We start from the raw sequence: 12,448 nt of genomic DNA, 5'->3' as shown, positions 1-12,448 counted from the left end.
TATATAGACATGCCTGAAAATGGTCTGCCAATGCCGGAGCTATCAAAATGAGTCCCATGATTGCACAAGGTAGCAGGTTTGAACAATTTCACAATACTTTATACACTGTTCTTTACTTCCATACACTACTATATTCCACAATTTCAGCTTTGTAACATTTCTGAGAAGCTATCATCACATGTCAGATTATAACTTTAGTTCCCAAGGTTTTTGAGGAGTGGTGTCAATAGAAGGGTCTTCACATAATCTTTACAATGATATCTGGGTTATCTTTCTGCGACATACGGATCTTGTGATATTCCACACAATATGATTCTTAATGAAAATCCATGGCAAAATGATTACAGCATATTTTACCTTCAATTTCCATTAAATCCATTCAAGCTTAATTGGTGGCTAGCTCTTGGATCCTTTGTTAACTCTAGCTGCAATAAAGTCCATTAGCACTCCTGCAAGTCAAAAGGTCTGCAAAAGACAGATGGGTCTCTAGCAGCGTTTGACATTCTTTATTGCAGGCCATCGCCCAGCCAGCCGATGGATTGACCACACCATTTCTTGAATTCTGGGTAATTATTCAGAGTTCAACTCATTAAGTGACCCTTCTGTTGTTACAGTATTCAGATTTTGACCTCATAAAAGCCTTAGTCCAGCACAATTTTCCTCTGCTGAAGCTGGAAAGAGATCTTTAGGGAGATAGATAAACAGAGCTTGCCCCTTCGACCTGATTGGGAAGTTAACAGTTATGTGCCTGTGAATCTCACAAGAAAAGGTCTATTTGGGCTAACCGCATCTTTTCCATGCACAGACAACTAATGTTTTCAAATATTGCTATTCCTTTTACATATCATCCTTTTACATATGATCACTTCACTTTATGATATACATTTGAATGTTTCTGGCCAGGAGGTTTTACAGAGTTAAACAGATCCTTTCCTTCCAAGCTGCAGAATGCCCACATTTCTCCATGGCATCTTTCTTTTGGGAAAAGTGCATGTATTGAAAAGTAGGCCTCTGGTTTTGGGACTTTGACAATCGCATGCCGGGCTCCTTTTTTACTCTATATTTTTTATGTAAACAGCATTCCAAAGTGTATCAGTTGGGAATGAACTGCTTCCCTTTCAGTTTGGCAGTCATCTGTGTGTGTTTTCAGTGCTCTGCATTTAGGCCCAACGTAGCCCAATGCAGTTCCCTTTTTTGTCTGGAGCTGTATTTGAACCCCCACACTTTACCCACAGCTCTCCACCAATATCAAACTCAGGATAAAACAGAAGTACTGCAGCTGTTCTCACAATGGCTAGCAGTTCCAGAGTTCCTTTCTCCAACTGGGATCCAGATCTGCAGTTGTGGAGGAGCCAATCACAATATTTCACCTGGGATAGGGGTTGGCATATGTTTGTGTACTTGTTATATTGTACCCCACTTCATTGGTTCCCTTGGATGGCTGGTGAACACGTCCAACTCTCGCAGATTTACCACTCAGGAAGTGCTCCTGGGATACTTCTCCAGCAGAGATGGAACCAGGCACATATACACTGACTGCCCGATTAGGAACAGGCTCTTTCGTCCTCTCACAGGAAACATGCAGGCAATGCTGCTGGTCAACAGAGAACCACGTGGTGTAATAAAAGTGGCTACCCTTTAAGCAAATCAAAGGCTTGCCCTGCAACACATGTTCTTTAAAAATTAAAAATGTCACACACACACACTGAGTGGCAGAAACTATTCATAACTGCTTATTACACAATGTAATGCACAATTCATGAGGCAATAGCAAAGCCATCTACAGGCTTGATCCTCCGATTACCGTACCAAACCGTTTACATCACTAGGTGGTTCTTTTTTCTGTATCCACAAGAAATGCAACAAAATAATTAGATGTGTTATCCTGCAATGTAATGGAATTCTCCTGTCCTCATGGCCACTACAACGAGGAATCCGGATGTCAAGATCAGTTTTATTAGCAGAAGATACCAGAAGATAAACCTACATCTTAAGTGTTTTGCCCAACTACTAGAAACTGCCAAATAACAATCCCATTCCCAAATTCTCATGAATCACCACCCATTCCATCAATGCAATCAAACACTTCCCAAGCAAACATAATATACAAAATTATCTCCCCACAATAGTTCCCTCAGTGTTTGAATATTTCCACAATGAATACATACACATTTTTTGATTAACATTCTGTGGTTAATTGAGTGAATCATCTTTGAATATAACTGCATATTCAGTATCTTTTTACGATGTGATTAGATTTGAAATGACATACAAATTATTGTAAATAAGCCGACAATAACCTTTGGTGTATGTGCCTATTGTTTCTCCAAATAAATTATTTCCTATAGGCTAGCTGATCTGCTAATTGCCTGGGAATAACCCAAACCGATGTATGCTAATACATTTCTGTTTTTAATTGGGTCTAGCTACATACTTTTGTATTTTATGCATTTAAATCAACATTGTTACCATACATTGGATGGTGTTTCCTCTGTAATTGAGAGTGGAAAAAACAAGCATAGAACATGTGCATTGAAGCATAGAACCCTCCATATGATCACAGCTCTGCACAGCTCTACACCCAGGTTGGCTACTGCTACTAGACACACTTTAGCTGCATCCACCATTGCAAGCTGTGCCCTGCAACAGCAGGGGAAACTCAATCCCACCTAATGATGCATAAAGGAAGAGAGAGAGTTTGCCCACAACGGATCATGATTACAGGATTTCTTCACAGTCCAACAAGCACTATACCAGAGGATCTGTATTATGCCAAATGTGTGGTTTTGACGAGGTGTGAAGCAAAAGGCCTTTCACGTTTCAATGACTATTTAGGTGTGCCTGAGCAGTGTACATACATTTGTGCCTAAGATTTAAATATAGTATAGCCACAGAGAGAAACTAACTACTGAACTGTCCCCCATGACAATACTTGCATTCTTCCCTATGGTGTGAATGTAATTTTGTAAGGGTATGGAGAAGTTCACTCCTTCATTTCCCATCATATCCACATTGGCTATACATGCCTTCCACACCTTAGACAAGATGCATTTAACTCACAATATGAAGGATGGTCTTAACATACTGTTTACAATAAGCATGCAGTTGCTCTTGGTAGAAATTGTGAAACCAGAGGAATTGAAGAAAGTTGCTTTTTAAAGATGACAATCATTCTACTGTGTTCTGCTTCATTTACAGAGAGCTGGGAGGGTTACTCCACAGAGCTAGCAGGAACTGGTAGGAAATTGGTCTCCATAGCAACAAACCTCGTAGACCTGATATGGAAAGAAAAGAGACCTACACCAACTAGCAGAATCTACCAACTTCAAGACGATTACATAGGTAAAATCTCTTTAAATAAGTGTATCAGAATCTAATAGAAAGACGGCTCACCTACAGTATCAAAGCTGCTGACATGACTGTATTGACTTCTCTTTGGACATTAAGGCCTGCTATAGTGTACTCTTTATGGTCATTGGCTTGGAGTGAAGAATGCCTATTGTTATACACTCTCTGTCTGAATCTTCAAATGTCTCTAATTCGTTTTCAGCTTTAGCTTTCTTAATCTTGTTGTTTGCTCTTTATGATATGCCTAATATATTTCTAATGTCTCATACTTACTGCCCATAGACCCTATTCAGCCATCATCACTCTTTGTTCTCAATTCTTCTGATTCATTCAATATCATCTCTCACTTCTCTCAACCTAAGACTGCATTTCTCATCTCTTCCCTCCTCTTCAGACTATATTCCTCCTCTCTTCCTTAGATTTTAATCTCCTTCGCTTCTCTCCTTCAGATGTTACTCTCCCTCAGATTGTATCCCAGCTTTCTTTTGCCTACCCCAGATTTCACTGGTCTTGCATTTTTCAAATTGCACTCTCCTTCTCTGCTGTCTTATTTTGCATGGCTCTCTTCAGCAGAATTCCCTTTTCTTGCCTCTTATTTCCCCACTAGTGAGTCTCCCGTGCACATCTGTCTTAATATTTTGCTATGTGCTTCCTTATTTTCCACTTTGCTATTCGGTCTCCTTCATATCTCACATCATTCACCCTCTTCCTTATGCTTTCACCCAACACCACCCTATATCCCTATTTCTTCTAGATTCTGGAGTCTCTGCTTTATTTTTCTCCCTATGTTCCCACTCTTAACCCCCCCCCCTCCAATCCCCTTAGTTCCCCAGCCATAATTGCATGGTATTTCATTATTTACAATTCCAATGATATTTTATGAAATAGCAGCTAAGTGGAAAATTATGTATTCATCAGTGGAACAGATGAACAAAGTATGTAATGCAATCAAATTTGACAATATTAATTTATAAAAGGGCAAATAGACCAAGGAGTATATGAATCATTATCTTTTTTTTTTTAAAGAGTTATTTCAAGTGTAAATCCTACATTACAATTGTGTTTGTGCTTCTAGCTTCTAGTATGGAATGCCTCTTTTCGGAACAAGATGGTAAAATACCAAGTCTTGAGATTATTAGAATCCACTGTGTGGTGCATAAGCATAGCTGAGCAATCATTTCCGTTATTTACATCTTTCATAACATAAATGTATTGAGGTGGTAGACCATTTTCAATCGTCTTTACTTGCCTTCTGCTATGACTTTGCAATTAACAACATTGATCATTAGGGGAACGGGCTTCAAAAAACATCTCAAATATAAGTATCTAGCTTTTCCTATTCGCTTTCTATTAGAACAATGATTACAGTACTATTGAAAACAACAATAAGGGAGCTATGTAATGTGAGCCACTGGGGCCCATTGACAGAGGTGCGCTGAATCTGACAATAGTATTGATGCATAAAATGGGCATGAGAGTTGATGGAAAGTAATGTAAAGTGGTCTTATGTAGCGCCCTTATAATATTATTACGACTACTTGGTGCATGCTTCTGGAAGAGAAGTGGGATGTGAGAGAATGGTTAGGGGGAGGAGAGAGCAATGTAGGTATGACAATAGAAGTGTTGATTGCTGCAGGCTAAAAGTATCCGATTTCTGCATTTCCTGGAATGTTTCCAGTTCTTTTATGCCCATGACACTATCTCGTTATCTCTCTTTCTCTGTATCCAGAGGGGAGAAACACCACATGCTGTTTCAGTAACTTTGTCAGTTTGCTACCAGCGTGGGTATACCAGGAGGGCTGCAAGTTTAGAAGATCTGGGATGTATGTCCAGTACAGCCCGGATGTGTTTCAGAGTCATGCAGTGAAAGAGCTAAGTGACACCGCTGGGTTAATAAAATGGTGATGGGTGCTTGCTTGCATTAGGCTGCACTATTTATCTGTGGGTGTAGCAGATCCATGTGTCTAGGAAAAGGTGAGAATAGGACATTTTGAGAAGGTTAGTGGGGACGGGAGGGGTATTGACATGGCAGGTGACTCAATGAGACCAAACTGATTACAACAGTCTGTCTGTTATGGTAAATGTAAAAGCAAGATGGTTGCCCCAGAATAGAGGGCTGGGCTGCCACTGTTGTGACATTCTCATTGAGGAAAAGTCTGTCCGATGTATGTGCCACTCTTTGGGTAGGCCCTCTCAATAATTGTCTGAGGAGGAAGGCATCCAGGTTTGCTGAGAGGAATTTGGTTGCACTGTTTTACTTTTCTTTCAGGCAAAGGTTGAAATCCCCAAGGATAATGAGCAGTTTGTAGTCCACTGTGGAGTTTGATTGCACACGTGTGAAATTGTTTACAAATGGTATTTAGAGAAAGAGAGAAGTAGTGTAAACATTTTAGACCTAATGAGATGTAATATCAAACCGTTTCAAAAACAAAATCACAGAAATTCAGCAAGTCATCAAGAGTATACCAAAGAACATAAATAACGTAAACCATCCAACTCCAGAACTACCCAAAACATTAAACTATTTCTCACAAATGTTGACAGAAATATTCACCAACATAGTGAATCAAAGCAATAAAGCAGAATCTCCAGCAGACCCTTGCCCACCAGACATCTACAAGACTATCCTCACCCAAGAGACACCTGCAGAATAATTCCAGAACCCCTTTAACCATCCCTGGCTACAGAGGTAGTACAACACAGCTTCAAAGTGGCATACATTAAACCGCTCCTCAAAGACCCCTCAGGAAACACGGACGACCTAACCAACTACCAACTAATCTCAAACATCCATTATCCAGTGAAACTGCACAATCAATCGGATAGTACATTTCCTCACCTTCCCAAGGTTACACCTCAGACTCACTAAGAGGGAACACATCATACTAACAAGGAGAACCCCACACTGGCTACCAGTCAAAAAACGAATCTACTTCAAAATCCTTTGCATAAATCACAGAGCAATCCATGGCAAAGGAGCAGAATTCGTACAGGAAAAAAATCTCCATCTGCAGACTGAAGCGACTACAGGGATCCAGCAATGACATTTGACTCGAACCAAAGCAATATTCAACACTGGCCTTTGGTGGATCAGCCTTCTCTTACATTTCAGCAAAACTTTGGAATGTACTCCTCAAGGAAGTACGAACAACAAGAGAGCACCTAAAATTCAGAGAATGACTACAAATCTGTCTCTTTAATTCACCCACCTAAACAGAAAATACTATTGAAGAGAAACACACGATTGCAACACATGGAGAGACACCACAAACCATTGTATAACCAAAGCCAAACCAACCGAACAAAGAGAAAGCAATAAACACCAATCTACCATAAAAGGAACTGGCCCTAACATAATCAAACCAACCCACAAGATCACTCAGACCTCTAACACCACTAGCGCTACTAAAACATGCAATTTTCCTACAAAATCACCCTCAACCACCAAATAAAACATACCACTGCCACAGCACAAACAAAAAACAATAAAGCAAACTGCACACTCCTCCAATAAACCACCCGACCCAGCACACCACATATCTCCACAGAGAACTACACCACAGGCACACAAAACAATCCCATACAGATTCACACACCAAACAACTCCAAACCCTACCAACTAGAACCAAACCCAACACACAGTGACTGCTTTTTTCCAAACTGAGGCTAACAACAGCTCAGCAAAAAGTCTCTTGCGCTCTCCCTCTCCATCTCAATCACTAACCCTTTCTAACCTGCCTTCCTTTCCAGATCCGCCTGAACACCTGGAGACAATGAAAATAATCTTGGTGTGCAGTACAAATCTCAATAACAGAACATAACATAATAATGACATAATATGGGGGATTCCCAGTGTATGATGGTATCTGAGGTTGATACTTTTGTATCGATCAAGCCCCTGTGCACCAGTGTGACTCTTGCTCCTTCTTTGCAAGTGCAGTTGATAAACTTGATCTTGTATTCTGATGGGATAACCGTGTGTACTGTTGCAGAGTGATCAACTGTTACCAGATTTTGATGAAGAAAAGTAAATCCATGGTACCATATATGAGTAGGTTGTAGAAGCCTGTGCTGTGTTTGGATTTAAAGCAGGCATTGATGTGGAAGGCTAACCCCACATTACAATTTCCAATCTCCTTCCCTCTTAAATTCATAGCTTCATTTTCCCATGGTTCTGAACGTTTGGGTCCTCTTTGACAGCGCCCTTAAAATTGATCACTTCATTATGACCACTTCCACCGAAGGCAGGATTAACCTTTTCAACATAGGGAAGATCTGTTCTATGTGATTTCATCAAGGAGATTTTGTTGAATCCAAATCCATCTATTTTTTTTTCTTTTGAGCCAAATTGCTCCAAATATATGCGGGAGGGAGACCCACCTTCCCCCCCTTTGCCCTGCCCTTACCTTAATTATTACCTCTTACCCACCTCCACATATATTAGCGGCCAGATTTGGATGAAAAAATGTGATGAATTTGGCTTCGACCAACTCTCCTGCAATGAAACCTCCCTATCCCGGCAAGATCTGCAGCCCCCTTACTCAAAAATCAACAAAATCACTGCTCTCTTCCCCATTGATCAGAAATCTAAACTACTGTTCAAGCTTCATGCATCTAAAGCCGACCCAGATTCTCTCCTAACTCATCATACCAACACCATGCTGGGTGGCTCACTGTGCAAAAACACTCTCTCATTAAATGTCTACTCCTCTTCTTTGAATCTATCCATGGTCTTTCCCTCATATCTGTGCTGACTTTGTGTCCCTCTAATCTGCCTCCTGGACTCTTCCTCCCACTTCTGCACCTTCTCTCATCCTTGCCTCCTACACTGGAATGTTCCCCTCAGCCAGCAAAGCTCTTCACTCACTGGAATTATTCAATACCTGAGTCAAGCTCCACTTGCTAGCTAACAAGCTACCCCCATCCTACCCGTTTCCAACTGACATGAAAAACACCTTTCCTGGTTATGTGACAAATGGGTGCATATAGAAAAGGGGTAACTGTGTAATTACTAGCACAAGGCCCTAAACATATACCTTGTTTATGTCTGAACCATAGTCACTGTCTAGGGTCTATATTCAGTTATAGAACCACTCTACCCCCTAGTGTATTCTCATCAAGAACATTATTGTAACTGTAAAGTCGCCCTGCCTAGGGAATGCATCTTCTCTCTGTAACGTATCCTATGTAGTTCAGGTCTGTTCAAAATGACATTCTTGTGAGTAGATAAATGTGAGTAAATAAATCCAAGCAAATACAAGGTAAATTCAGTCGCTGCTCCCTGTTGTCGCAGTGGGTCAGCAGGAGTTTGAAGGAAATGAGCAGCAGTCTACGGGTTGAACAACAGTACATGCGTTCATCAAATAGTGCCTAGAGTTTAGGAATCAAGATGCTTTATTTGGGACACAATCAATATATTAATGTGATAACAGATTATTGAAGCAATAACAATATACGGACCCAGCAATTCAATCTTTGAGTGAAACATCAGTCTATGGAAAAAAATCGTCTATATGAAGCAGCAGTCTATTAATGCAGCAACCAATGTATTCGGTGTAACACTCAAGGCGTGGTATATGAGGTGTGTCAATGAATCAATGGGTGCAACAACAGTCTATGGATGCAAAAATAATCTACGAGGTGCAGCAATCAAGGAGCGATATGTGGAACGTAGCAATTAATAGGTTTGTGCAACAGAGGTCTAGGGAAGCAAAATCAGTCTATGGGTGTTACATCAGTCTATGAAAGGAAATCAATCTCCAAGTGCAATAACAGTCTATCTTAGCAACAATGAATCTATGGGTTGAAATGATCATAGAACAATGTAATGCAAGCAAACTGTGGGCTCAGAATGTAGCATGTATGTTTCTGAATAGAAACATTGCAGATGTGTGGCGTCCGATGGCGCTGCTACCAAAGGGTATGGCACAGAATATTGTTGCGAGTTAAAGCCCAGTCTGCCCAGTTTATTAAATGTTTTTCTGAAAGGAAGTTTTGGAAACTATTGGGCCAATAATTATTCAAACTAATTAATTTCTTTTTCTTAGCTTTATTAGTAAGGGGAAAGTGGATATTTGTTTGTCTGTGATGCTTCTGAAAAACGTAGTTTATTATAATGTTCCTCTACATTTCTTTTAAAAATATTATTGATTAATATTTACCTTCATTGTGACCTTAACTGAAGAAAAAAAGTATTTTTAGAATCCTCATAGTTGGAGCAATTCCGTTAATTGTTCAAATAGTACAGAATCCACGTGATAATGTGGTTTCATTCAAAGGATTTGTTTTGTGTTACTTTATGATTATTCCCTTCTTTACATAATAATGATCAGACTTAGTATTTGTTCCTTTTGTGTGTTCCGGGTGAGTGATATAAATGTGACTGAGTGAATGTATTTCTTCACCTCTTTTTGTCACCATACGTATTTTTTTATATTTTACTTTCAACAACTTGCTTGTAAATTTTCAAAGAATTAATTGATTTTAATATATTTCGAATAAATGCATTCCTGAATTACACGCCATACTCTTTGTTATAATTTACCTACAAGAGCACCTAATCAGCACTTTTATAATTTGTTTTGGACAGTTTACGATTTTATAGGAACCCTCTCCACTTTTTCACACTTATCACAATTAAGCACCATTTTTGGTATTGAGCCCCACTTGGATCAAGTGGAACCTTTTTAAAGAAATAACCTCTATGTGTTGTTCCGCCTAAGCATTTTGCCACGTGCTACTTCTTCTAGGAACTGAACATATTGAGGTGACTGTAAGTGCCCAATGTGACCCCATATTATCAAAGATCAACAACATTTGATTTAGGAGTTTCAGAATTATGGCTGCATGGATTTTACTCCTTTATATATTGTAATTTGATGAATCTATTTGACGAGATTCTCCATTTACATTATGTTGTTTGGATTTTGTGGTCTCAGGTAGACTGTTTTATATTTTTGTCTGTTGTACTGTTTCTCATTTTTTTGCTTTGATTGAATACATTTTCTGAAAAAAAAAGCTTAACGTGTATGATGATGATAGCCATAGTTCATCCCCTTGGAAATAACGAATTCCTCTATCTTCGTCATGCATTATACAAACAGTGTTCCTGGAGTAAATTCCAATGACAAGGTTTAGGAGAATTCAGTTTCTTCCAGTATCGGTTTGTTGGTTAATGAAAGTAGCAAATAAAGCATGTTTTTTCAAAGTAATATCTTAGAGATAGAGATCCAAGCTACTCCTCACTGATGATGCCCAAAAAGGCTGAAACATGTCTGGGGATGCTTGTGGTCTCGTGCAGAAGGGATGTGACCTAGCAGTTCGGGCTGGACTACCCCCTTGGGGGTGGGACCAAGCCTGATTTGCATATGGTCTTTCCCCTTTTGTAATGGCTTGGCAGGCAAAGAAAGATGGTCTGGAGTGTTGCCCATAGCAATGCCAGAGGTTAAGATTTATTCTAAACCTTCCAGCCATCACCTCTTTTGTTTTGCTATTGTCACCCCGAGTGGGACGGGTATGCCCAGACGTGGGTCCCGTGCCTGCTGGGCCTAGAGATCCAAGCTACTCCTCACTGATGATGCCCAAAAAGGCTGAAACATGTCTGGGGATGCTTGTGGGCTCGTGCAGAAGGGATGTGACCTAGCAATTCGGGCTGGACTACCCCCTTGGGGGTGGGACCAAGCCTGATTTGCATATGGTCTTTCCGCTTTTGTAATGGCTTGGCAGGCAAAAAAAGATGGTCTGGAGGGTTGCCCAGAGCAATGCCAGAGGTTAAGATTTATTCTAAACCTTCCAGCCATCACCTCTTTTGTTTTGCTATTGTCACCCCGAGTGGGACGGGTATGCCCAGACGTGGGTCCCGTGCCTGCTGGGCCTAGAGATCCAAGCTACTCCTCACTGATGATGCCCAAAAAGGCTGAAACATGTCTGAGGATGCTTGTGGTCTCGTGCAGAAGGGATGTGACCTAGCAGTTCGGGCTGGATTACCCCCTTGGGGGTGGGACCAAGCCTGATTTGCATATGGTCTTTCCCCTTTTGTAATGGCTTGGCAGGCAAAGAAAGATGGTCTGGAGGGTTGCCCATAGCAATGCCAGAGGTTAAGATTTATTCTAAACCTTCCAGCCATCACCTCTTTTTTTTGCCAAAGTAATATGTTTAGCATTGGGTCCGGACGGTTACAACACTGGCCCACTGCCCCAAAAGCAGCTTCTGGGATCGTGTAGAAACCAACTGCTTTTAACACGTTACGGCAGGCAATTCAAGATCATACTAATTTGAACTTTTACTGCCAATACGCAAACGTTTTGCTCCTACAAATATAAGAAGAGAAAACACAAATCACAATCGGGTATGGGCGTCTGAATAAACAAAAGCAATTTCTGGGTGCACAAATGAAGATATTCTCCTACAAAATATTGATTGGAAATTTTAGAATTTGTCCAACAATTGTCTAGACAGTCGGCGTGATTTTACTAATTCGTTGTGTATTCCTTGTCAACAACAGAATGGTGTTTGGTTACTTTGCCTAACAGCCAACTTTCACATGCTATAACTTTGATTACTGCATAATGAAAAGCTTTGCTTATTCCTCACATTTAGTGATATCCCACAATACGTATTTATGTTCCTTCCAAAAGAACATTAAGCAATAAGCCCTGAGCCGCTAGGGCATTACCAAGACCAGTAAAGACACGGGGCCCATAGTTACAGGCCCAAGCGAAGCTCGCAAGACCGGGATACTAAGAGCATTCTTTTTCTATTCCGAAACACTGCAGTGTTTCGGAACAAAAAAAAGAGACAAAAAATGGCTGCCGGGGAAGGGAAAACAGAGTATGTAGTCCCTTCTCCCTTTCCATGGCGGCCATTAAAAAAATTGTAAAAATGTAAACAAAAAAATGTCCGCCATGGAAAAGAGAGAAGGGACTACATGTAGTCCCTTCTTCCTTTCCATGACAGCCTGTTGCGGATCGGGAGCGGGCGCGCTGGGTACATAAGTGTTCACAGCGTGCTTGCTCCTGAAAAAGGAGCAGAAAAAAGGTGAGTGGGGTTGTGAGGGCAGGGAGGGGATTGTTTGGATGGGGGGCAGGAGAAAACACTTACC

The 12,448-nt window shown here is 40.6% G+C and overlaps 1 protein-coding gene across 1 annotated transcript in view; it reads left to right on the top strand.

Moving 5' to 3' along the window:
* LOC138481079 (xaa-Pro aminopeptidase 2-like) overlaps positions 1–12,448 on the top strand; it is a 450,117-nt gene that overhangs the window by 239,018 nt on the left and 198,651 nt on the right. Inside the window, exon 7 of the mRNA XM_069612975.1 lies at positions 3,199–3,342. Within this exon, the coding sequence (XP_069469076.1) occupies positions 3,199–3,342 (144 nt within the window). The remainder of the gene's footprint in view (positions 1–3,198; positions 3,343–12,448) is intronic.

The sequence above is a fragment of the Ambystoma mexicanum genome, chromosome 5p (assembly GCF_040938575.1).
Source record: "Ambystoma mexicanum isolate Mex_15411 chromosome 5p, UKY_AmexF1_1, whole genome shotgun sequence".
In the NCBI taxonomy this organism is placed as follows: Eukaryota; Metazoa; Chordata; class Amphibia; order Caudata; family Ambystomatidae; genus Ambystoma; species Ambystoma mexicanum.
The sequence above is the reverse complement of the archived record's forward strand: the minus strand, read 5'-3'. Positions and strand labels throughout refer to the sequence as shown.